At 33.5% G+C, this 26,205-nt stretch overlaps 1 protein-coding gene and 6 non-coding genes across 10 annotated transcripts; all 7 read right to left on the reverse strand.

Annotated features, from left to right (window-relative positions):
- Positions 1-1,962: 1,962 nt before the first annotated feature.
- On the reverse strand, positions 1,963-2,035 carry TRNAF-GAA (transfer RNA phenylalanine (anticodon GAA)). The gene has a single exon. It is a non-coding gene; the product is annotated as a tRNA-Phe (tRNA).
- A 3,446-nt stretch (positions 2,036-5,481) lies between these two features.
- Positions 5,482-5,554, reverse strand: TRNAF-GAA (transfer RNA phenylalanine (anticodon GAA)). Its single transcript has one exon. It is a non-coding gene; the product is annotated as a tRNA-Phe (tRNA).
- Positions 5,555-7,301: 1,747 nt separating this feature from the next.
- TRNAF-GAA (transfer RNA phenylalanine (anticodon GAA)) lies at positions 7,302-7,374 on the reverse strand. The gene has a single exon. It is a non-coding gene; the product is annotated as a tRNA-Phe (tRNA).
- A 1,747-nt stretch (positions 7,375-9,121) lies between these two features.
- Positions 9,122-9,194, reverse strand: TRNAF-GAA (transfer RNA phenylalanine (anticodon GAA)). The gene has a single exon. It is a non-coding gene; the product is annotated as a tRNA-Phe (tRNA).
- A 3,444-nt stretch (positions 9,195-12,638) lies between these two features.
- Positions 12,639-12,711, reverse strand: TRNAF-GAA (transfer RNA phenylalanine (anticodon GAA)). The gene has a single exon. It is a non-coding gene; the product is annotated as a tRNA-Phe (tRNA).
- A 1,747-nt stretch (positions 12,712-14,458) lies between these two features.
- Positions 14,459-14,531, reverse strand: TRNAF-GAA (transfer RNA phenylalanine (anticodon GAA)). The gene has a single exon. It is a non-coding gene; the product is annotated as a tRNA-Phe (tRNA).
- A 4,215-nt stretch (positions 14,532-18,746) lies between these two features.
- Positions 18,747-25,715, reverse strand: LOC135586514 (uncharacterized). 4 transcript variants are annotated; one of them, XM_065192772.1, is made up of 6 exons: positions 25,430-25,715; positions 25,173-25,337; positions 24,149-24,515; positions 23,339-23,489; positions 22,271-23,218; positions 18,747-21,738 (listed from the first exon to the last, which is right to left on the reverse strand). In XM_065192772.1, the coding sequence occupies exons 3-6, from the start codon at positions 24,298-24,300 to the stop codon at positions 19,087-19,089; spliced, it is 3,903 nt and encodes a 1,300-aa protein (XP_065048844.1). In that variant the 5' UTR covers positions 24,301-24,515; positions 25,173-25,337; positions 25,430-25,715; the 3' UTR covers positions 18,747-19,086. The 4 variants fall into 4 exon arrangements, with proteins under 4 accessions (XP_065048844.1, XP_065048841.1, XP_065048842.1 ...); XM_065192769.1 differs by having other exon boundaries at positions 22,271-23,489; positions 25,430-25,713; XM_065192770.1 differs by lacking the exon at positions 25,173-25,337 and having other exon boundaries at positions 22,271-23,489; positions 25,430-25,713.
- Between the last annotated feature and the right edge of the window lie 490 nt (positions 25,716-26,205).

Genomic DNA, 26,205 nt, shown 5'->3' on the forward strand with positions numbered 1-26,205 from the left:
AAGATAAATGAAAAATTCAGAGGTAAAGCCTTTGATGAAAAGGGGCAACACATAATGATAGAATTGTGCTATAATACAATTCATGTAAAAGGCATGTATTCGTGACATCAATAGCAAAAATGCAATAAGAAGTTAGTCGATACATGAGATTAAATATGAAGATCATTGTATGAGAGAACAGTATCATATTTTTCGAACTAAAATGCGGTGAGCATGGATCGAATACGCAACCTTCATATCTTCAGTCTGACGCTCTCCCAACTAAGCTATCCACGCAGTGAAATCATTTCTAATTAAATTTTAGAACAATAAAACTAATACACTCTTTTAATATAAGTTATACAACAAATATAGATAAATAAAACAAAAAAAATATTTTTACTCAACAATGATAGTGTCTAAAGTCATTCGATACAAGAGATTAATAACTTGATAATCGAGTATCATGCGACTAGATTAATGTATGTAGGAGTCAGACACGAAAGAAGATGTCAATGTGGAGATAAAACTTCAAAACGAAAATCACGAGCGATCGATGTACCTCTAAGGTACTCTTGAACTACCTATTAGAGAGAACAGTATCAGATTTTTCTAACTCGATTCTTTTTTTGCATAAGACGGTATAAGTTTTGAAATGATTTTGCAGAGATCAAATAAGTGACAAGAGAGAAAACAATGTGAAGATTTTTTATCCCTTTCTTACTCTCTCAATTATTCCATGGCTGGTGGGTATTAGATGAACCGATATAACTAATAAAGATAAATGAAAAATTCAGAGGTAAAGCCTTTGATGAAAAGGGGCAACACATAAAGATAGAATTGTGCTATAATACAATTCATGTAAAAGGTATGTATTCGTGACATCAATAGCAAAAATGCAATAAGCGTAGATCAAACACACGACATTTAGATTTTCAATCTGATAATTACCCAACTATGCTATCCAAGCTAGATTATCCATTTTATTTCAAGTACATAACAATATTACTAATACTCTCTTTTGAGGTAGGTTATACAACTAAAAAAGATAAATATAATAAAAAAAGATTTTCTTGAATAATATTTGTGTCAAAAGTTAGTTGATACATGAGATTAAATGTGAAGATCAATGTATGAAAGAACAGTATTATATTTTTCGAACTAAAATGCGGTGAGCGTGGATCGAACACAAGACCTTCAGATCTTCAGTCTAACGCTCTCCCAACTAAGCTATCCCCGCAAGGTAATTATTTATAATTAATGTACAGAACAATAAAACTAATACACTCTTTTAAGATAAGTTATACAACAAATATAGATAAATAAAATAAAATAAAAAATTTTACTCAATAATGATAGTGTCTAAAGTCAGTCGATACAAGAGATTAATAACTTGAAAATCGAGTATCATACGACTAGATTAATGTATGTAGGAGTCAGACACAAAAGAAGATGTCAATGTGGAGATAAAACTTCAAAACGAAAATCACGAGCGATCGATGTACCTCTAAGGTACTCTTGAAGTACCTATAAGAGAGAACAGTATCAGATTTTTCTAACTCGATTCTTTTTTTGCATAAGACGGTATAAGTTTTGAAATGATTTTGCAGAGATCAAATAAGTGACAAGAGAGAAAACAATGTGAAGATTTTTTATCCCTTTCTTACTCTCTCAATTATTCCATGGCTGGTGGGTATTAGATGAACCGATATAACTAATAAAGATAAATGAAAAATTCAGAGGTAAAGCCTTTGATGAAAAGGGGCAACACATAAAGATAGAATTGTGCTATAATACAATTCATGTGAAAGGCATGTATTCGTGACATCAATAGCAAAAATTCAATAAGCGTAGATTAAACACGACCTTTAGATTTTCAATCTGATAATTTCCCAACTATGCTATGATAATCGAGTATGATGCGACCAGATTAATGTGAAGATCAATGTATGATAGAACAGTATCATATTTTTTGAACTAAAATGCGGTGAGCGTGGATCGAACACGCGACCTTCAGATTTTCAGTCTGACGCTCTCCCAACTGAGCTATCCCCGTAGGGGAATCATTTCTAATTAAAGTACAGAACAATAAAACTAATACACTCTTTTAAGATAAGTTATACAACAAATATAGATAAATAAAATAAAAAATATATTTTTACTCAATAATGATAGTGTCTAAAGTCAGTCGTTACAAGAGATTAATAACTTGATAATCGATTATCATGCGACTAGATTAATGTATGTAGGAGTCAGACACGAAAGAAGATGTCAATTTGGAGATAAAACTTCAAAACAAAAATCACGAGCGATCGATGTACCTCTAAGGTACTCTTGAAGTACCTATAAGAGAGAACAGTATCAGATTTTTCTAACTCGATTCTTTTTCTGCATAAGACGGTATAAGTTTTGAAATGATTTTGCAGAGATCAAATAAGTGACAAGAGAGAAAACAATGTGAAGATTTTTTATCCCTTTCTTACTCTCTCAATTATTCCATGGCTGGTGGGTATTAGATGAACCGATATAACTAATAAAGATAAATGAAAAATTCAGAGGTAAAGCCTTTGATGAAAAGGGGCAACACATAAAGATAGAATTGTGCTATAATACAATTCATGTAAAAGGCATGTATTCGTGACATCAATAGCAAAAATGCAATAAGCGTAGATCAAACACACGACCTTTAGATTTTCAATCTGATAATTACCCAACTATGCTATCCAAGCTAGATTATCCATTTTATTTCAAGTACATAACAATATTACTAATACTCTCTTTTGTGGTAGGTTATACAACTAAAAAAGATAAATATAATAAAAAAAGATTTTCTTGAATAATATTTTTGTCAAAAGTTAGTTGATAAATGAGATTAAATGTGAAGATCAATGTATGAAAGAACAGTATCATATTTTTCGAACTAAAATGCGGTGAGCGTGGATCGAACACAAGACCTTCAGATCTTCAGTCTAACGCACTCCCAACTAAGCTATCCACGCAAGGGAATTATTTATAATTAAAGTACAGAACAATAAAACTAATACACTCTTTTAAGATAAGTTATACAACAAATATAGATAAATAAAATAAAAAATATATTTTTACTCAATAATGATAGTGTCTAAGGTCAGTCATTACAAGAGATTAATAACTTGATAATCGATTATCATGCGACTACATTAATGTATGTAGGAGTTAGACACGAAAGAAGATGTCAATGTGGAGATAAAACTTCAAAACGAAAATCACGAGCGATCGATGTACCTCTAAGGTACTCTTGAAGTACCTATAATAGAGAACAGTATCAGATTTTTCTAACTCGATTCTTTTTTTGCATAAGACGGTATAAGTTTTGAAATGATTTTGCAGAGATCAAATAAGTGACAAGAGAGAAAACAATGTGAAGATTTTTTATCCCTTTCTTACTCTCTCAATTATTCCATGGCTGGTGGGTATTAGATGAACCGATATAACTAATAAAGATAAATGAAAAATTCAGAGGTAAAGCCTTTGATGAAAAGGGGCAACACATAATGATAGAATTGTGCTATAATACAATTCATGTAAAAGGCATGTATTCGTGACATCAATAGCAAAAATGCAATAAGAAGTTAGTCGATACATGAGATTAAATATGAAGATCATTGTATGAGAGAACAGTATCATATTTTTCGAACTAAAATGCGGTGAGCATGGATCGAATACGCAACCTTCATATCTTCAGTCTGACGCTCTCCCAACTAAGCTATCCACGCAGTGAAATCATTTCTAATTAAATTTTAGAACAATAAAACTAATACACTCTTTTAATATAAGTTATACAACAAATATAGATAAATAAAACAAAAAAAATATTTTTACTCAACAATGATAGTGTCTAAAGTCATTCGATACAAGAGATTAATAACTTGATAATCGAGTATCATGCGACTAGATTAATGTATGTAGGAGTCAGACACGAAAGAAGATGTCAATGTGGAGATAAAACTTCAAAACGAAAATCACGAGCGATCGATGTACCTCTAAGGTACTCTTGAACTACCTATTAGAGAGAACAGTATCAGATTTTTCTAACTCGATTCTTTTTTTGCATAAGACGGTATAAGTTTTGAAATGATTTTGCAGAGATCAAATAAGTGACAAGAGAGAAAACAATGTGAAGATTTTTTATCCCTTTCTTACTCTCTCAATTATTCCATGGCTGGTGGGTATTAGATGAACCGATATAACTAATAAAGATAAATGAAAAATTCAGAGGTAAAGCCTTTGATGAAAAGGGGCAACACATAAAGATAGAATTGTGCTATAATACAATTCATGTAAAAGGTATGTATTCGTGACATCAATAGCAAAAATGCAATAAGCGTAGATCAAACACACGACATTTAGATTTTCAATCTGATAATTACCCAACTATGCTATCCAAGCTAGATTATCCATTTTATTTCAAGTACATAACAATATTACTAATACTCTCTTTTGAGGTAGGTTATACAACTAAAAAAGATAAATATAATAAAAAAAGATTTTCTTGAATAATATTTGTGTCAAAAGTTAGTTGATACATGAGATTAAATGTGAAGATCAATGTATGAAAGAACAGTATTATATTTTTCGAACTAAAATGCGGTGAGCGTGGATCGAACACAAGACCTTCAGATCTTCAGTCTAACGCTCTCCCAACTAAGCTATCCCCGCAAGGTAATTATTTATAATTAATGTACAGAACAATAAAACTAATACACTCTTTTAAGATAAGTTATACAACAAATATAGATAAATAAAATAAAATAAAAAATTTTACTCAATAATGATAGTGTCTAAAGTCAGTCGATACAAGAGATTAATAACTTGAAAATCGAGTATCATACGACTAGATTAATGTATGTAGGAGTCAGACACAAAAGAAGATGTCAATGTGGAGATAAAACTTCAAAACGAAAATCACGAGCGATCGATGTACCTCTAAGGTACTCTTGAAGTACCTATAAGAGAGAACAGTATCAGATTTTTCTAACTCGATTCTTTTTTTGCATAAGACGGTATAAGTTTTGAAATGATTTTGCAGAGATCAAATAAGTGACAAGAGAGAAAACAATGTGAAGATTTTTTATCCCTTTCTTACTCTCTCAATTATTCCATGGCTGGTGGGTATTAGATGAACCGATATAACTAATAAAGATAAATGAAAAATTCAGAGGTAAAGCCTTTGATGAAAAGGGGCAACACATAAAGATAGAATTGTGCTATAATACAATTCATGTGAAAGGCATGTATTCGTGACATCAATAGCAAAAATGCAATAAGCGTAGATTAAACACACGACCTTTAGATTTTCAATCTGATAATTTCCCAACTATGCTATCAGATTTTCTTGAATAATATTTGTGTCAAAAGTTAGTCGATACATGAGATTAATGACCTGATAATCGAGTATAATGCGACCAGATTAATGTGAAGATCAATGTATGATAGAACAGTATCATATTTTTTGAACTAAAATGCGGTGAGCGTGGTTCGAACACGCGACCTTCAGATCTTCAGTCTGACGCTCTCCCAACTGAGCTATCCCCGCAGGGGAATCATTTCTAATTAAAGTACAGAACAATAAAACTAATACACTCTTTTAAGATAAGTTATACAACAAATATAGATAAATAAAATAAAAAATATATTTTTACTCAATAATGATAGTGTCTAAAGTCAGTCATTACAAGAGATTAATAACTTGATAATCGAGTATCATGCGACTAGATTAATGTATGTAGGAGTCAGACACGAAAGAAGATGTCAATGTGGAGATAAAACTTCAAAACGAAAATCACGAGCGATCGATGTACCTCTAAGGTACTCTTGAACTACCTATTAGAGAGAACAGTATCAGATTTTTCTAACTCGATTCTTTTTTTGCATAAGACGGTATAAGTTTTGAAATGATTTTGCAGAGATCAAATAAGTGACAAGAGAGAAAACAATGTGAAGATTTTTTATCCCTTTCTTACTCTCTCAATTATTCCATGGCTGGTGGGTATTAGATGAACCGATATAACTAATAAAGATAAATGAAAAATTCAGAGGTAAAGCCTTTGATGAAAAGGGGCAACACATAAAGATAGAATTGTGCTATAATACAATTCATGTAAAAGGTATGTATTCGTGACATCAATAGCAAAAATGCAATAAGCGTAGATCAAACACACGACATTTAGATTTTCAATCTGATAATTACCCAACTATGCTATCCAAGCTAGATTATCCATTTTATTTCAAGTACATAACAATATTACTAATACTCTCTTTTGAGGTAGGTTATACAACTAAAAAAGATAAATATAATAAAAAAAGATTTTCTTGAATAATATTTGTGTCAAAAGTTAGTTGATACATGAGATTAAATGTGAAGATCAATGTATGAAAGAACAGTATTATATTTTTCGAACTAAAATGCGGTGAGCGTGGATCGAACACAAGACCTTCAGATCTTCAGTCTAACGCTCTCCCAACTAAGCTATCCCCGCAAGGTAATTATTTATAATTAATGTACAGAACAATAAAACTAATACACTCTTTTAAGATAAGTTATACAACAAATATAGATAAATAAAATAAAATAAAAAATTTTACTCAATAATGATAGTGTCTAAAGTCAGTCGATACAAGAGATTAATAACTTGAAAATCGAGTATCATACGACTAGATTAATGTATGTAGGAGTCAGACACAAAAGAAGATGTCAATGTGGAGATAAAACTTCAAAACGAAAATCACGAGCGATCGATGTACCTCTAAGGTACTCTTGAAGTACCTATAAGAGAGAACAGTATCAGATTTTTCTAACTCGATTCTTTTTTTGCATAAGACGGTATAAGTTTTGAAATGATTTTGCAGAGATCAAATAAGTGACAAGAGAGAAAACAATGTGAAGATTTTTTATCCCTTTCTTACTCTCTCAATTATTCCATGGCTGGTGGGTATTAGATGAACCGATATAACTAATAAAGATAAATGGAAAATTCAGAGGTAAAGCCTTTGATGAAAAGGGGCAACACATAAAGATAGAATTGTGTTATAATACAATTCATGTGAAAGGCATGTATTCGTGACATCAATAGCAAAAATGCAATAAGCGTAGATTAAACACACGACCTTTAGATTTTCAATCTGATAATTTCCCAACTATGCTATCAGATTTTCTTGAATAATATTTGTGTCAAAAGTTAGTCGATACATGAGATTAATGACCTGATAATCGAGTATGATGCGACCAGATTAATGTGAAGATCAATGTATGATAGAACAGTATCATATTTTTTGAACTAAAATGCGGTGAGCGTGGATCGAACACGCGACCTTCAGATCTTCAGTCTGACGCTCTCCCAACTGAGCTATCCCCGCAGGGGAATCATTTCTAATTAAAGTATAGAACAATAAAACTAATACACTCTTTTAAGATAAGTTATACAACAAATATAGATAAATAAAATAAAAAATATATTTTTACTCAATAATGATAGTGTCTAAAGTCAGTCATTACAAGAGATTAATAACTTGATAATCGATTATCATGCGACTAGATTAATGTATGTAGGAGTCAGACACGAAAGAAGATGTCAATGTGGAGATAAAACTTCAAAACGAAAATCACGAGCGATCGATGTACCTCTAAGGTACTCTTGAAGTACCTATAAGAGAGAACAGTATCAGATTTTTCTAACTCGATTCTTTTTCTGCATAAGACGGTATAAGTTTTGAAATGATTTTGCAGAGATCAAATAAGTGACAAGAGAGAAAACAATGTGAAGATTTTTTATCCCTTTCTTACTCTCTCAATTATTCCATGGCTGGTGGGTATTACATAAACCGATATAACTAATAAAGATAAATGAAAAATTCAGAGGTAAAGCCTTTGATGAAAAGGGGCAACACATAAAGATAGAATTGTGCTATAATACAATTCATGTAAAAGGCATGTATTCGTGACATCAATAGCAAAAATGCAATAAGCGTAGATCAAACACACGACCTTTAGATTTTCAATCTGATAATTACCCAACTATGCTATCCAAGCTAGATTATCCATTTTATTTCAAGTACATAACAATATTACTAATACTCTCTTTTGTGGTAGGTTATACAACTAAAAAAGATAAATATAATAAAAAAAGATTTTCTTGAATAATATTTTTGTCAAAAGTTAGTTGATACATGAGATTAAATGTGAAGATCAATGTATGAAAGAACAGTATCATATTTTTCGAACTAAAATGCGGTGAGCGTGGATCGAACACAAGACCTTCAGATCTTCAGTCTAACGCACTCCCAACTAAGCTATCCCCGCAAGGAAATTATTTATAATTAAAGTACAGAACAATAAAACTAATACACTCTTTTAAGATAAGTTATACAACAAATATAGATAAATAAAATAAAAAATATATTTTTACTCAATAATGATAGTGTCTAAAGTCAGTCGTTACAAGAGATTAATAACTTGATAATCGATTATCATGCGACTACATTAATGTATGTAGGAGTTAGACACGAAAGAAGATGTCAATGTGGAGATAAAACTTCAAAACGAAAATCACGAGCGATCGATGTACCTCTAAGGTACTCTTGAAGTACCTATAAGAGAGAACAGTATCAGATTTTTCTAACTCGATTCTTTTTTTGCATAAGACGGTATAAGTTTTGAAATGATTTTGCAGAGATCAAATAAGTGACAAGAGAGAAAACAATGTGAAGATTTTTTATCCCTTTCTTACTCTCTCAATTATTCCATGGCTGGTGGGTATTAGATGAACCGATATAACTAATAAAGATAAATGGAAAATTCAGAGGTAAAGCCTTTGATGAAAAGGGGCAACACATAAAGATAGAATTGTGTTATAATACAATTCATGTGAAAGGCATGTATTCGTGACATCAATAGCAAAAATGCAATAAGCGTAGATTAAACACACGACCTTTAGATTTTCAATCTGATAATTTCCCAACTATGCTATCAGATTTTCTTGAATAATATTTGTGTCAAAAGTTAGTCGATACATGAGATTAATGACCTGATAATCGAGTATGATGCGACCAGATTAATGTGAAGATCAATGTATGATAGAACAGTATCATATTTTTTGAACTAAAATGCGGTGAGCGTGGATCGAACACGCGACCTTCAGATCTTCAGTCTGACGCTCTCCCAACTGAGCTATCCCCGCAGGGGAATCATTTCTAATTAAAGTATAGAACAATAAAACTAATACACTCTTTTAAGATAAGTTATACAACAAATATAGATAAATAAAATAAAAAATATATTTTTACTCAATAATGATAGTGTCTAAAGTCAGTCATTACAAGAGATTAATAACTTGATAATCGATTATCATGCGACTAGATTAATGTATGTAGGAGTCAGACACGAAAGAAGATGTCAATGTGGAGATAAAACTTCAAAACGAAAATCACGAGCGATCGATGTACCTCTAAGGTACTCTTGAAGTACCTATAAGAGAGAACAGTATCAGATTTTTCTAACTCGATTCTTTTTCTGCATAAGACGGTATAAGTTTTGAAATGATTTTGCAGAGATCAAATAAGTGACAAGAGAGAAAACAATGTGAAGATTTTTTATCCCTTTCTTACTCTCTCAATTATTCCATGGCTGGTGGGTATTACATAAACCGATATAACTAATAAAGATAAATGAAAAATTCAGAGGTAAAGCCTTTGATGAAAAGGGGCAACACATAAAGATAGAATTGTGCTATAATACAATTCATGTAAAAGGCATGTATTCGTGACATCAATAGCAAAAATGCAATAAGCGTAGATCAAACACACGACCTTTAGATTTTCAATCTGATAATTACCCAACTATGCTATCCAAGCTAGATTATCCATTTTATTTCAAGTACATAACAATATTACTAATACTCTCTTTTGTGGTAGGTTATACAACTAAAAAAGATAAATATAATAAAAAAAGATTTTCTTGAATAATATTTTTGTCAAAAGTTAGTTGATACATGAGATTAAATGTGAAGATCAATGTATGAAAGAACAGTATCATATTTTTCGAACTAAAATGCGGTGAGCGTGGATCGAACACAAGACCTTCAGATCTTCAGTCTAACGCACTCCCAACTAAGCTATCCCCGCAAGGAAATTATTTATAATTAAAGTACAGAACAATAAAACTAATACACTCTTTTAAGATAAGTTATACAACAAATATAGATAAATAAAATAAAAAATATATTTTTACTCAATAATGATAGTGTCTAAAGTCAGTCGTTACAAGAGATTAATAACTTGATAATCGATTATCATGCGACTACATTAATGTATGTAGGAGTTAGACACGAAAGAAGATGTCAATGTGGAGATAAAACTTCAAAACGAAAATCACGAGCGATCGATGTACCTCTAAGGTACTCTTGAAGTACCTATAATAGAGAACAGTATCAGATTTTTCTAACTCGATTCTTTTTTTGCATAAGACGGTATAAGTTTTGAAATGATTTTGCAGAGATCAAATAAGTGACAAGAGAGAAAACAATGTGAAGATTTTTTATCCCTTTCTTACTCTCTCAATTATTCCATGGCTGGTGGGTATTAGATGAACCGATATAACTAATAAAGATAAATGAAAAATTCAGAGGTAAAGCCTTTGATGAAAAGGGGCAACACATAATGATAGAATTGTGCTATAATACAATTCATGTAAAAGGCATGTATTCGTGACATCAATAGAAAAAATGCAATAAGAAGTTAGTCGATACATGAGATTAAATATGAAGATCATTGTATGAGAGAACAGTATCATATTTTTCGAACTAAAATGCGGTGAGCATGGATCAAATACGCAACCTTCATATCTTCAGTCTGACGCTCTCCCAACTAAGCTATCCACGCAGTGAAATCATTTCTAATTAAATTTTAGAACAATAAAACTAATACACTCTTTTAATATAAGTTATACAACAAATATAGATAAATAAAACAAAAAAAATATTTTTACTCAACAATGATAGTGTCTAAAGTCATTCGATACAAGAGATTAATAACTTGATAATCGAGTATCATGCGACTAGATTAATGTATGTAGGAGTCAGACACGAAAGAAGATGTCAATGTGGAGATAAAACTTCAAAACGAAAATCACGAGCGATCGATGTACCTCTAAGGTACTCTTGAACTACCTATTAGAGAGAACAGTATCAGATTTTTCTAACTCGATTCTTTTTTTGCATAAGACGGTATAAGTTTTGAAATGATTTTGCAGAGATCAAATAAGTGACAAGAGAGAAAACAATGTGAAGATTTTTTATCCCTTTCTTACTCTCTCAATTATTCCATGGCTGGTGGGTATTAGATGAACCGATATAACTAATAAAGATAAATGAAAAATTCAGAGTTAAAGCCTTTGATGAAAAGGGGCAACACATAAAGATAGAATTGTGCTATAATACAATTCATGTAAAAGGTATGTATTCGTGACATCAATAGCAAAAATGCAATAAGCGTAGATCAAACACACGACATTTAGATTTTCAATCTGATAATTACCCAACTATGCTATCCAAGCTAGATTATCCATTTTATTTCAAGTACATAACAATATTACTAATACTCTCTTTTGAGGTAGGTTATACAACTAAAAAAGATAAATATAATAAAAAAAGATTTTCTTGAATAATATTTGTGTCAAAAGTTAGTTGATACATGAGATTAAATGTGAAGATCAATGTATGAAAGAACAGTATTATATTTTTCGAACTAAAATGCGGTGAGCGTGGATCGAACACAAGACCTTCAGATCTTCAGTCTAACGCTCTCCCAACTAAGCTATCACCGCAAGGTAATTATTTATAATTAATGTACAGAACAATAAAACTAATACACTCTTTTAAGATAAGTTATACAACAAATATAGATAAATAAAATAAAATAAAAAATTTTACTCAATAATGATAGTGTCTAAAGTCAGTCGATACAAGAGATTAATAACTTGATAATCGAGTATCATACGACTAGATTAATGTATGTAGGAGTCAGACACGAAAGAAGATGTCAATGTGGAGATAAAACTTCAAAACGAAAATCACGAGCGATCGATGTACCTCTAAGGTACTCTTGAAGTACCTATAAGAGAGAACAGTATCAGATTTTTCTAACTCGATTCTTTTTTTGCATAAGACGGTATAAGTTTTGAAATGATTTTGCAGAGATCAAATAAGTGACAAGAGAGAAAACAATGTGAAGATTTTTTATCCCTTTCTTACTCTCTCAATTATTCCATGGCTGGTGGGTATTAGATGAACCGATATAACTAATAAAGATAAATGAAAAATTCAGAGGTAAAGCCTTTGATGAAAAGGGGCAACACATAAAGATAGAATTGTGCTATAATACAATTCATGTGAAAGGCATGTATTCGTGACATCAATAGCAAAAATGCAATAAGCGTAGATTAAACACGACCTTTAGATTTTCAATCTGATAATTTCCCAACTATGCTATCAGATTTTCTTGAATAATATTTGTGTCAAAAGTTAGTCGATACATGAGATTAATGACCTGATAATCGAGTATAATGCGACCAGATTAATGTGAAGATCAATGTATGATAGAACAGTATCATATTTTTTGAACTAAAATGCGGTGAGCGTGGTTCGAACACGCGACCTTCAGATCTTCAGTCTGACGCTCTCCCAACTGAGCTATCCCCGCAGGGGAATCATTTCTAATTAAAGTACAGAACAATAAAACTAATACACTCTTTTAAGATAAGTTATACAACAAATATAGATAAATAAAATAAAAAATATATTTTTACTCAATAATGATAGTGTCTAAAGTCAGTCATTACAAGAGATTAATAACTTGATAATCGAGTATCATGCGACTAGATTAATGTATGTAGGAGTCAGACACGAAAGAAGATGTCAATGTGGAGATAAAACTTCAAAACGAAAATCACGAGCGATCGATGTACCTCTAAGGTACTCTTGAACTACCTATTAGAGAGAACAGTATCAGATTTTTCTAACTCGATTCTTTTTTTGCATAAGACGGTATAAGTTTTGAAATGATTTTGCAGAGATCAAATAAGTGACAAGAGAGAAAACAATGTGAAGATTTTTTATCCCTTTCTTACTCTCTCAATTATTCCATGGCTGGTGGGTATTAGATGAACCGATATAACTAATAAAGATAAATGAAAAATTCAGAGGTAAAGCCTTTGATGAAAAGGGGCAACACATAAAGATAGAATTGTGCTATAATACAATTCATGTAAAAGGTATGTATTCGTGACATCAATAGCAAAAATGCAATAAGCGTAGATCAAACACACGACATTTAGATTTTCAATCTGATAATTACCCAACTATGCTATCCAAGCTAGATTATCCATTTTATTTCAAGTACATAACAATATTACTAATACTCTCTTTTGAGGTAGGTTATACAACTAAAAAAGATAAATATAATAAAAAAAGATTTTCTTGAATAATATTTGTGTCAAAAGTTAGTTGATACATGAGATTAAATGTGAAGATCAATGTATGAAAGAACAGTATTATATTTTTCGAACTAAAATACGGTGAGCGTGGATCGAACACAAGACCTTCAGATCTTCAGTCTAACGCTCTCCCAACTAAGCTATCCCCGCAAGGTAATTATTTATAATTAATGTACAGAACAATAAAACTAATACACTCTTTTAAGATAAGTTATACAACAAATATAGATAAATAAAATAAAATAAAAAATTTTACTCAATAATGATAGTGTCTAAAGTCAGTCGATACAAGAGATTAATAACTTGATAATCGAGTATCATACGACTAGATTAATGTATGTAGGAGTCAGACACGAAAGAAGATGTCAATGTGGAGATAAAACTTCAAAACGAAAATCACGAGCGATCGATGTACCTCTAAGGTACTCTTGAAGTACCTATAAGAGAGAACAGTATCAGATTTTTCTAACTCGATTCTTTTTTTGCATAAGACGGTATAAGTTTTGAAATGATTTTGCAGAGATCAAATAAGTGACAAGAGAGAAAACAATGTGAAGATTTTTTATCCCTTTCTTACTCTCTCAATTATTCCATGGCTGGTGGGTATTAGATGAACCGATATAACTAATAAAGATAAATGAAAAATTCAGAGGTAAAGCCTTTGATGAAAAGGGGCAACACATAAAGATAGAATTGTGCTATAATACAATTCATGTGAAAGGCATGTATTCGTGACATCAATAGCAAAAATGCAATAAGCGTAGATTAAACACACGACCTTTAGATTTTCAATCTGATAATTTCCCAACTATGCTATCAGATTTTCTTGAATAATATTTGTGTCAAAAGTTAGTCGATACATGAGATTAATGACCTGATAATCGAGTATAATGCGACCAGATTAATGTGAAGATCAATGTATGATAGAACAGTATCATATTTTTTGAACTAAAATGCGGTGAGCGTGGATCGAACACGCGACCTTCAGATCTTCAGTCTGACGCTCTCCCAACTGAGCTATCCCCGCAGGGGAATCATTTCTAATTAAAGTACAGAACAATAAAACTAATACACTCTTTTAAGATAAGTTATACAACAAATATAGATAAATAAAATAAAAAATATATTTTTACTCAATAATGATAGTGTCTAAAGTCAGTCATTACAAGAGATTAATAACTTGATAATCGATTATCATGCGACTAGATTAATGTATGTAGGAGTCAGACACGAAAGAAGATGTCAATGTGGAGATAAAACTTCAAAACGAAAATCACGAGCGATCGATGTACCTCTAAGGTACTCTTGAAGTACCTATAAGACAGAACAGTATCAGATTTTTCTAACTCGATTCTTTTTTTGCATAAGACGGTATAAGTTTTGAAATGATTTTGCAGAGATCAAATAAGTGACAAGAGAGAAACAATGTGAAGATTTTTGATCCCTTTCTTACTCTCTCAATTATTCCATGGTTGGTGGGTATTAGATGAACCGATATAACTAATAAAGATAAATGAAAAATTCAGAGGTAAAGCCTTTGATGAAAAGGGGCAACACATAAAGATAGAATTGTGCTATAATACAATTCATGTAAAAGGCATGTATTCGTGACATCAATAGCAAAAATGCAATAAGCGTAGATCAAACACACGACCCTTAGATTTTCAATCTGATAATTTCCCAACTATGCTATCCAAGCTAGATTATCCATTTTATTTCAAGTACATAACAATATTACTAATACTCTCTTTTGAGGTAGGTTATACAACTAATAAATATAAATATAATAAAAAAAAAGATTTTCTTGTTGCTTAAGACGGTATAAGGGCATGTATTTGTGACATCGATAGCAAAAATACGATGAACATGGATCGAACACGCGACCTTCAGATCTTCAATCTAACGCTTTCCCAACTAAACTATCCCCGCAAACAAATTATTTTTATTTAAAATACAGAACAATATAACTAATACACTCTTTTAAGATAAGTTATACAACAAATTGACAAGAGAGAAAAGTGACAAGAGAGAAAACAATGTGAAGATTTTTTATCCCTTTCTTACTCTCTCAATTATTCCTGTGCTGGAGTGTTTTAGATGAACCGATATAACTAATAAAGATAAAAGAAAAATTAAGAGGCAAAGCCTTTGATGAAAAGGGACAAAACATAAAGATAGAATTGTGCTATAATACAATTCATGTAAAAGGCATGTATTCGTGACATCAATAGCAAAAATGCAATAAGCGTAGATCAAACACACGACCTTTAGATCTTCAGTCTGATAATTTCCCAACTAAGCTATCCAAGCTAGATTATCCATTTTATTTAAAGTACATAACAATATTACTAATACTCTCTTTTGAGGTAGGTTATACAACTAATAAAGATAAATTTATTAAAAAAAGATTTTCCTAAATAATATTTGTGTCGAAAGTTAGTCGATACATGAGATTAATGACCTGATAATCGAGTATAATGCGACCAGATTAATGTGTGAAGGAGTCAAACAAGAAGAAAGATGTCAATGTGGAGATAAAACATCGAAATGAAAATCACGAGCGATCTATGTACTACTAAGGTACTATTGAATTTTCGATGTACGAGAGAACAGTATCACATTTTTCAAACGAGAAGGGAGAAAACAATGTGAAGATTTTTTATCCCTTTCTTACTCTCTCAATTATTACATGGCTGGTGGGTATTAGATGAACCGATAAAGTGAAAAGAAAAATTAAGAGGGAAAGCCTTTGATAAATAGGGGCATAACTTAACATACTTCATTAAACCTATTGACAGTATTCTTCTATAATACATTTCACATAAAGGGCATGTATTTGTGACATCGATAGTAAAAATGTGGTGAGCGTGGATCAAATACGCGACCTTCAGATCTTTGGTCTGACGCTCTCCCAACTGAGCTATCCACACAAGGGAATCATTTTTATTTAAAGTATAGAACAATATAACTAATACACTCTTTTAATATAAGTTATACAACGAATATAGATAAATAAAATAAAATAAGATTTTTACTCAATAATGTTAATGTCTAAAGTTAATCGATACATGAGATTAATGACTTGATAATCGAGTATCATGCGACTAGATTAATGTGTGAAGGAGTCAAACACGAAAGACGATGTCAATATGGAGATAAAACTTCGAAACGAAAATCACGAGCGATCGATGTGCTACTAAGGTACTCTTGAAGTACCTATAAGAGAGAACAGTATCAGATTTTTCTAACTCGATTCTTTTGTTGCATAAGACGATATAAGTTTTGAAATGATTTTGCAGAGATCAAATAAGTGACAAGAGAGAAAACAATGTGAAGATTTTTTATCTCTTTCTTACTCTCTCAATTATTTCATGGCTGGTGGGTATTAGATGAACCGATATAACTAATAAAGATAAAAGAAAAATTAAGAGCGTAAGCCTTTGATGAAAGGGGCAAAACATAAAGACATAAAGATAGAATTGTGCTATAATACAATTCACGTAAAAGGCATATATTCGTGACATCAATAGCAAAAATGCAATAAACATAGATTGAACACGCGACCTTTAGATCTTCAGTATGATAATTTCCCAACTAAGCTATCCAAGCTAAATTATCTATTTTATTTAAAGTACATAACAATATTACTAATACTCTCTTTTGAGATAGGTTATACAACTAATAAAAATAAATATAATAAAAAAAGATTTTCCTGAATAATGTTTGTGTCGAAAGTTAGTCAATACATGAGATTAATGACCTAATAATCTAGTATGATGCGACCAAATTAATGTGTGAAGGAGTCAAACAAGAAGAAAGATATCAATGTGGAGATAAAACATCGAAATGAAAATCACGAGTGATCGATACACTACTAAGGTACTCTGGAATTAATCGAGAGACATTTTCTTAAGTTGAAATATTAATTTGAGATTTATATCGTGAGATTCAATCGTTATTATTCCTCCTAAAATAATTTAACTAACCAACAGATACAATTGAGGAAGAAATATAAAAGGGGAGAAATTATTTAGTTATTTCTTAATTCAGTAGATTAGGATTGTTTTGGACTAACTTAAAAGTACTTTAAAAGTTATCCTGAAATGTTATATTTCCAAAGACATGTCCTTTAATCATGTAAACACAAAAAAAAAAAAATTTAAAAAAATTTTGGTTTAAAAATTAACTCCAACAATCCCCATAAAATTTAAAATTTTCATACATTAAAATTAAAATAATTAATAAAAAAATAAGAAAGTGATTGCTCAATGCTTATATTATGCATATGAAGTACTTTATAAAATTTGAACTTCACTTAGTGTAAATAATTTTCATCCGAAGGAAACTAAGTAAATTAGGTCTTGAATTATGTTTTTCTATTCAGATTTCTACTATTGCACATCATACATATAATTAGTCTTGATGTTATGCATTAATGATCATTCATAAATTTTAATTTTTCATAACAACTTTTAGAGATTGTCCAATTCCCTATCTATTGTTATATAGAGATTATCACATCTCACATAAAATTTTACTTCAAGTCTTTTTTAGAGTTAAAAACTTTTTATTCACCACTACATAAGAGTAATTAAAATTCACCATAAGCAATTAAAATTCACCATAAGATAAAGATCGGAGTTAAACTTCATTTATGCATTATTGTATTTTTTTTATTTTTCAATATACTCCTTGATCGATCAATCAGTTTATTATTATCACATTGAATATCTTTCAAATGATCAAGTTTTCATTGGTAGAAAACGTATTATAAATTAACATATTCTTCTCAATGATATCAGGACAATAGTCTTTTTATTTTTATGTCATAATAAATTATATAGTCGAATGTCAATTTTTTTAATTTCTTATCATCCACATGTAATCATAAATCATACATTTAATTAATTGATATATATACTCAAAATATTGTCAATAAGCATGCAAATAACAAAGTAAACAAATTCATATATAGAAATAAGATAGGTAAGACCCCCACAATTCTAATAAAATTTAACATGAAGAAATTAATAATTTGCTCATGATATTGCATATGCAATTTGACATAATCTTACTTATCCTAATAGTTTCAATTGTTTATAACATTTTTCATTATATAAAATACCAATATTTTTTTTCATAATTACAAAAGAAAATAACCAAGTGAATGACCAGCCAGTTTTTTTGTTCCTTTTCTTTTCCCCAATGAGCAAAAGTTAGTGATTCAAGTAGCCAAAATATATACAGTCCAAACAAACCTGTAGTCCTCATTAGAAGAACAAGTTGGTGCATGATTATTCACAATTTGTATAAAAGTTGATGCACTGCAACTGTAAAGAAAGGAAACTCTTCTGCTTTTCTGCCTATTGGAGCTTCAGAATAGCAAATTAAGTACATGCTGATCTATTTTGGAACTCTGATCACAAACTTTTCCCCAGCTTGATTCCTTTGATCGGGTTGTCGCCTTCTTGCTGTATCAGGCGGCAATTCTTGGAGGTTGCTTGGCCTCCACAGACAATGAAGATAACTGCATCCTGAAAGTTGAGGTGAAAACCTGTTTATGCATATATTAAACAGTAGGATTAATGCAGGGTCCGCTCGTAACACATCGAAGGTCCCCTTTGAGCTATAGGAAACTGGAACAAGGTGGGGCTTGACATGAAAGGACCCTTCTCGATTCCTTGATTCATGAAACTGGAATTGGCACTTGAATATACATTGGGAAGCAACGGTCTCGGATAATCTCTAATTTGTTGTTGTAGTGGATAACAGGTGACTGGTCTCTCTGATGGAGTCAGAGGCAGAGTGCTTGCTGAAGCTGATAAGGAGACTTCTGCATCAGTCTGATGCTTCGGAGAGTCATCGATCACAATCACCTTGTCCATTATACTATGAGATGACTTGAGCTTTTTATGTGAGTTCCTCTGCTGAGTCTGTTGATCAGGTTTTGCTGGATAACCATTCTGGAGTGGAGTCCATGCAAAGCCACTGAACGGGGTGACATGTAAATTTAGGGACATGTGGTGATCGCTCATTAGTAAAGCTGGGCCAAAGGATGGAGACCCACTTGAAAGCTGACCGTGCTGGTATAGAAAATTCTCCTGCTTCAAGCGATTGTTGGTGGAAGTACATCCATTTCTATGAAGATTCACCTGTTGTGTGCAATCCAATGCAGTAGTTTGAGGTTGCACAAGGTCTTTATGATTCATCACCACTAAGTTTTTACCCATCAATCTTAGTGTAGGACTGGAAACAGATTGAGTCTGAGGCAATGTACTGTCACAAGTTGGATCTAGTGAACTCTTCGCGGAAGCGAACTGATTAGGCGGTCCACTTTTTGAGTTCACCACTGCATTGCTTGTATGATTTTCGTAGATACTGAAAGAGGAAGAATTTCTGGGGCCGATGCACAAGTTGGGTACACACTTCAACTTGGTAGTCCTGGCAATGCTATTTTCTAAGCATATTTCGGAATCTCTGCTAAGACTCTCCTTACATGAGTAGAAGAAACACTTATCATCCAAACACCGATCAGGTTCTTTATCTGGCACACTTCCCCTTTTTTCTTGTTTTCTCTTCTCCATGTTTAAATATCGAGTTGCTTCAGCCCTTCCTGCAGATGGAATTGCTAAATGTAGATTATCTTGGTCACTAATGGCTCTGGACGTTGGTTCTGTCTCGAAGTTTTGAGATTTGGAATCCGTCGGTGATGGTAAAGAGACAGCTGAAACAGTTGAAACAGATGATCCGGATGGTTCCCCTTTGCTATCCAAATTCTCGATATGACTTGCTGCTATTCTAACAGAGTTTATAGATGAGCCCTTTTCAGCGAGTTCGAGGTCCACATCACCATGACTTGTCAAACAATCACTAGATTCTTGAACTGAACTAGAATCAGTGTGGCATTCTTTAGGCTGAATTGCACAAGAATCTTTTGTCCCTCGGACATCGGCCATTGGAATCTCTTGGTTTCCAATTTCATTGGAGGATCCATTGCCAAGAAACTTCTGCTGATCATCGCATATTTGCTTCGGTTGTTCTGCACCGGCTTCACTTTCAGATATAGGCTGTACATCTTCTTCACATGAACAAGAATGTGATTGGGTACTCAAACGTGGTTCGGTCTTTTCTGAGTTCACATTGTCATAAGCAGTAGGATCACAAACAGCTTCTTCCACACAAGTTTTAGTCACATAATCTCCAGAGTCAACGATCGCTACTTGCGTTCCTGAAGTTTCAATTTCAGTATCAAGACTTTGAGCTCCTGAAGTCGTGTTTTCTAAACTATTATTTACCTGCTGTTCCATTATGCTTGAATATTCTCTAATATTTTCTCTGCTTGGCAACACTTCATTCATGACCTCTCCTTCTCCGATCTTTGTAATACTCCCTGGCGTATAAGATTGATGAGATCTCAGCGTCCTTTTTACCTTTTTTCTGAGAAGGTGAGTATTATCAGTAGGACTACACACTCCTGCATTGTTAGATTGTGGGAGTCCTTTCTGACCAGTCCTCAAAATAGTTCTGTGCTTATGAAACTTTTTGAAAATAGATTGTTTTTCAATTGCCCTGACTTTCCTTGCTTCCAAACAAAATGGTCTCTTAACCATGTCATTCTTCTTTAAAGTTGGACTTCTTCGGTCCCTCAGCATTGAACAGCTCTTCGAAATAACCATTTTCCTTTTAGAAGTGTTATCAAAGTGTTCTTGAGTCCCAGTGTTAGTCTCTTTTGATTTCATTATTGATGAACATGTGAAGTGACCCGACGATCTTGATAATTTCAAGATAAGTCCATTTGCTGAACCAGCACCTTTGGAAGGCCATCTGGAACTTGAGGAAGGCAGCTCTGGTGACTCTCTCTTCCTTTCATCCATGCTGCAGACTGCATTATGCAGGAAACCAACTCTATTTGTCTTTGGAGAACCAGTCATGTTTTCAGACAACCTAGGGAGTTTCAGGGGCTGTGTTTTCATATCAGTAGATCTGCCCGAATCTGGTTGGACACTGGTGATCTGCGTGCTCCTAGTAATGGGTATCATATCATCCAATTTACTACAGTTGCCTTTTCTGGTCCGTTTTTGCAGGATATCTGAGCGCCTAGAGCGTGCCCACTGTTTTATAGTTGCAGATGCAATGCTCTTGTCATGGACTCTTGAATCTGATACATGAGATGGGGATTTGGCATTCTTTTGATGACTCTCTGTTCTGCAATCTTTTTCAGCTGCAGCTTGAATCTGATTATCATCATAGAACTCACGCTATCAAATTGCAATATGGCTACGACATGGAATTCAGGATTAACAAAAAATCATATGTTGTATGCAAAATCATAGACAGATTAAGCTTACGATATTTATAACTTGTTAGACAGGAAAAGTAAGTGTGAAGAAGATCTTATATCAGTTCTAGAAAAGCACGCTAAATTTATAGCAAGTAATTACTTGTTGCTACATAAAATGCACATCATTTGCAACTCCAAATAAATCAAAAGAGTGCCTTGAGCAATACTAAAGACCACTGAATTAGATGGTTTTGAAATTACACTGGATTGATGTTGCCTCAGAGTTTAATAGATCTATAATTTGATCATGTGAAAAATTGTTTACCATGATAAAGATATAGAAATTCATATATCCGAGATTCTTCAGAATTTAGTGACATAGTTTTTCTTTTCTTTTCTTTTGCTGATAAAAAACATGAACAATGGCAAGTGCTGATACAAGAACTTAAATGCAACAGATATTTCTCCATGGAGAAAACACATACCTGTTTCGGCAACATATCGAATGAGATCAATTGCTCTTTTTGTGCCTCTGAATTCATACTTTTCAAGTGCTCTGGTGCAAAATTATTTTTCTTGCTGGCCAAAAATCCCATGCTTTCCTTTGACTCCTTTGCATGATTCCTCAGCTCAAAGTTCTCGCTTGATAATGTTTGTTCATTAAACATAGATAAAACACTAAGTTTTCCACCACATGAATCAACATGAACTGTTCCATTTCCATCATGTGTAGAATTAGTTGGTGACACCTCTGTTCTTTTGCTGTGAGTACCAACCTTGTTAATTGGTGCTGCTATTAGAGCCAATTCAGAAGCCCAGTTTGTACCATTCCTTTTATCAAGATCCTCAAGAGTACAGCAGGGAGCAGTGGCATAGATATCCACCATCAACCTCTTCTTCCTCGGCTTTACTGTATATTTGGCAACATGATTCACCACCTCCTTACAATTAGACCCCATCGAGAGACACTGGTCTATGTGAGCATTCAAAGTGGTGATTGAAGTGAAAGAAAATGTCTTACAAACAGGGCAAACCTTTGAAGCCATAGGATGCATAATCATGCCAGGATTATTTACAAGGTGGTCTGCCTGGCTAGTCTCCAAAATGGTACCCAATTGGGGTACCAACCTGTTCTTTTCCAAAGGTTCACCAAACTTTTCAAGGTTATGGCTAGGATCACTAAACTCTGGCTGAAACTGTGTTTTGACAGAATTTCCACTTTGAGATATTGAACAAGGAAGGATGTCGATCTGACTTGAAATCACTTCGGCTTGTTGAGATGTTCTTGCTGTCAAGGCAATTCCGACATCACTATGGCTCAGTTTATTCGCTTTAAATCCTTCATAAAATGTAGACTTCGCATCTTTAGGTGACGAATGTATAGTTGGATCCAGACAGTCTAAAACCAGTTCCTGTAAGGTCGAGACCGACTCCTGCTGGATGGTAACAAGCTCTCCGTCAGAAGGAACAGGATCTGTAGGCTCAAGAACATAAGAATGTATTGCAAGTTTTTCAGGCTTTGAACATGCAGCAGATTGGACAGATTCTTCTACCTCGCCAATACTCTGGGTTCTCACTATATCAGGGTGTTCAAAGGGTGGCAATAGATCATTGACGCCATGCTTCAAGCAAAGTTGCAAGAACTGTGGTGCAAATGGCCAAGAAGCTTCAATCCCTTTGCTCCGTGATGTAAAAACATAATCTCTGAATCAATCACATCAGATAAACTTAATATTTTTCTCCTAAGTCACAAATTTCCATGACTGAGAAGCAATCAGAATTCTAAACTTCATGTTTCAGAATGAAGCACAAGCAGACCAAATAATGAGATTGAGACCTGTTCTTGTTGACAAAGCTTCTCGATGAACTTATTCTAATATACAAATCCTAACCCCGCTGTTTAGCTTCCTTGTAATCAAGGAATTAGGCACAGAGCTCACAAGTTATGCATGTTCAATATGGGTCACTCGTAACAAAAAAAGGATAGCTTTTTCATCAGATATCATGACATGTTTAGCCCACATCATAGACAAACTGTATTATGAATAAAAAATTATAAGCGTTGTCATCCTCAAATTCAGATAGCATTACACTGTTTAAAACACATTTTAGAGAGTTAAGAGATCACAAAAGAGAATCCAATAATCATACGCTTGATAAATCTCCAGAGGCCGAACGAATAAAGCAGAACAATTTACATGCCCACCAAAAGCAACTTCCAAAGAAAGAACAATATGGAAAAGAGCTAATTCACAACTTAAGAAACACAAATGATGTTTGTAATTGAAGTATTAAGAGGAGTGTTTCTTTGAAGAAAGAAGGGTATGAAACACCAACAACATCTTCGCAGAAAGCAATTTTACCTGATAGAGAAATTGGGGGCTGTTCTCTCTTCGAGGACTACAGGATCTTCCTCTTGGGAGGGAAGGCTTGTGTAAGAAGATCTCGCATTAGTTCTCACTGCTGAAAGCTTGGAGGAACATGCAGGGTCTGGAGGGTTCTCAGTGGATAACATCTGAAGAAGGGCCTCTCAATTGTCTCCGGATCTTTCAGCAGGAGTACTCTCCCAAAAGCTGTACTGCCACAGGGTCTTCTCCTATGCTTAGGCGTAGTCTCCAGCATAACAAAGGGTTTCAGCTCCCAAATAACCCCTCAAAGGAAAAAAGGGAGAATTAACACACAACAGGAGACCGACCACCCTTTTTATCCTCTCTTCAGCTAATTTGATGCCTGCAAAACGATAGGAATAGATATCAATCAAGCTAAGAGGAAAGACATGAACTTATAAGTGAAGAAAATATGAACCCACAGTACAAGATGGAGACTTGTGGACCATTATTTCATGTACACATGAGACCAGATTCATGGGTTTGAAATCAGCGAAGTTAGATCAGGCTACATAAAGGCCTCCTATACACAGAGGAATCCAAGGTCAAATGAAAGTTGGAACTTACACAAGTGTCATTTTATGTGATGAAAGAAGTGAACACATAAAAGCCCTTCAAAAAGCTGTGCAGCAGAATCAACACGATCGAATCAGGCAGAGGAGAAGGATGGAGGAGGAAACGAGACTTTGTCAAAGACCCATCACATGAAATGATGAGGACATAAACAGGGATGGGAAGGTATTCTTCAAGTCAAGCAGGTGTCATACACCAGCACAAACCACAAGGAGAAGCAAAAGCTCAAGAGAAGCTCCTCGTGTGCGAAGAAAAACTTCGAAAGAAGTAATAAGGGAGTTCACGGAGAAGTATGAAGAATAGAGAGGGACGGGATTTCACACAGATCTCGTCAAGGGTGTTTCTTTGATGGATCTCAGAATGACATGAGAGATCCGGAGGAGCAGATATTGAAAGCAAAACGATGCGAGAAAGATGAGAAGCTCACCATAAATCTTTGACGGATGGCAACAGTAAATCTGAAGAAACGATTCCTATATTAGATCTCTCCCTTCAGTCGGAGGAAATACGACCCATTACAAAGCGAGGAAAGGGAGAGAGATTGAAAGAAATTGCAGGAAATAGCATACACCGGAGAATCCTCAGAAGATACCTATGGGATTAGAGAGCAACAACAATCAGCCCTTTAACAGCAGAAGAAAAAATGCACGACATCGCATCTCAGCTTTCACCAGCAAGCCATACCTTTTCATGGATACCGAAGGATGTTAAGCGGATCTAGCTGGGTCGAGCTGGGTGGGCGAGTGGACTGCCAAGAAGCCGCAGAGATGGAAACTGAGATGACAGTAGAGAGAGACTTTCTTCCTCCCTTTCAATGTTCACAATTAATGGATAGGAAGAAATAGAAGATCACAAAGCACCACCCACTCGCACATCCAAGGCATCCGGTCCTCCACCCAAAGCAGTCTCGTATAACGACTAAGAGAGAGAGAGAGAGAGAGAGAGAGAGACGAAGCAAAGGAAATGGGGATTTCAAGGAGCTGTCCTTTCCTATACCTACTCTACTAGCATTCCTGTTGTCCGTCCCCACTCTCTCTCCATCCTCTGCATCCTAACGTTACGAGAGACTTCAGAGTCCATGGCCTTTTTATTAACCCTCTCTTTTTTTTCTCTCAGTCATCCTCTCCTCATTTTGCTTTTAACTCTGCCTTCACATTTTGAACTCTAGAGAGAGATATTAATGTGAGGTATTAATTTACTGTGTCTTTACCTATTACTTTACTGATCTAAAGAACTGTTGGCCTCTCAATTTTATAGTACTTGTGGGAAATTTCTGTACAAATTACAGACTATGAATGTAAGGTCTTAATTTATGCAGGTTAAGACTCAGGTCAACCCATTCACACACCAATTTCTTAGCAGATCCCACATCTTTCTAGAATGCTGTTTCTTCTTTATATTTTAGGACTGCAGAAATGTCTGGTATGAAATGTAGCATACACTCCTGCAGTCATGCTTAC

The sequence above is a fragment of the Musa acuminata genome, chromosome BXJ1-7 (genome assembly GCF_036884655.1).
Source record: "Musa acuminata AAA Group cultivar baxijiao chromosome BXJ1-7, Cavendish_Baxijiao_AAA, whole genome shotgun sequence".
Taxonomy (NCBI): domain Eukaryota; kingdom Viridiplantae; phylum Streptophyta; class Magnoliopsida; order Zingiberales; family Musaceae; genus Musa; species Musa acuminata.

Bases quoted from the DNA above. Each gene is read 5' to 3' on its own strand.
- LOC135586514 (XM_065192770.1), bottom strand. From the start codon at position 24,300: ATGTTATCCACTGAGAACCCTCCAGACCCTGCATGTTCCTCCAAGCTT. The intron at 23,490-24,148 runs GTAAAATTGCTT...TGATTGATTCAG, and splicing joins GCCCCCAATTTCTCTATCAG to AGATTATGTTTTTACATCAC. The intron at 21,739-22,270 runs GTATGTGTTTTC...GATGATAATCAG, and splicing joins TCGATATGTTGCCGAAACAG to ATTCAAGCTGCAGCTGAAAA.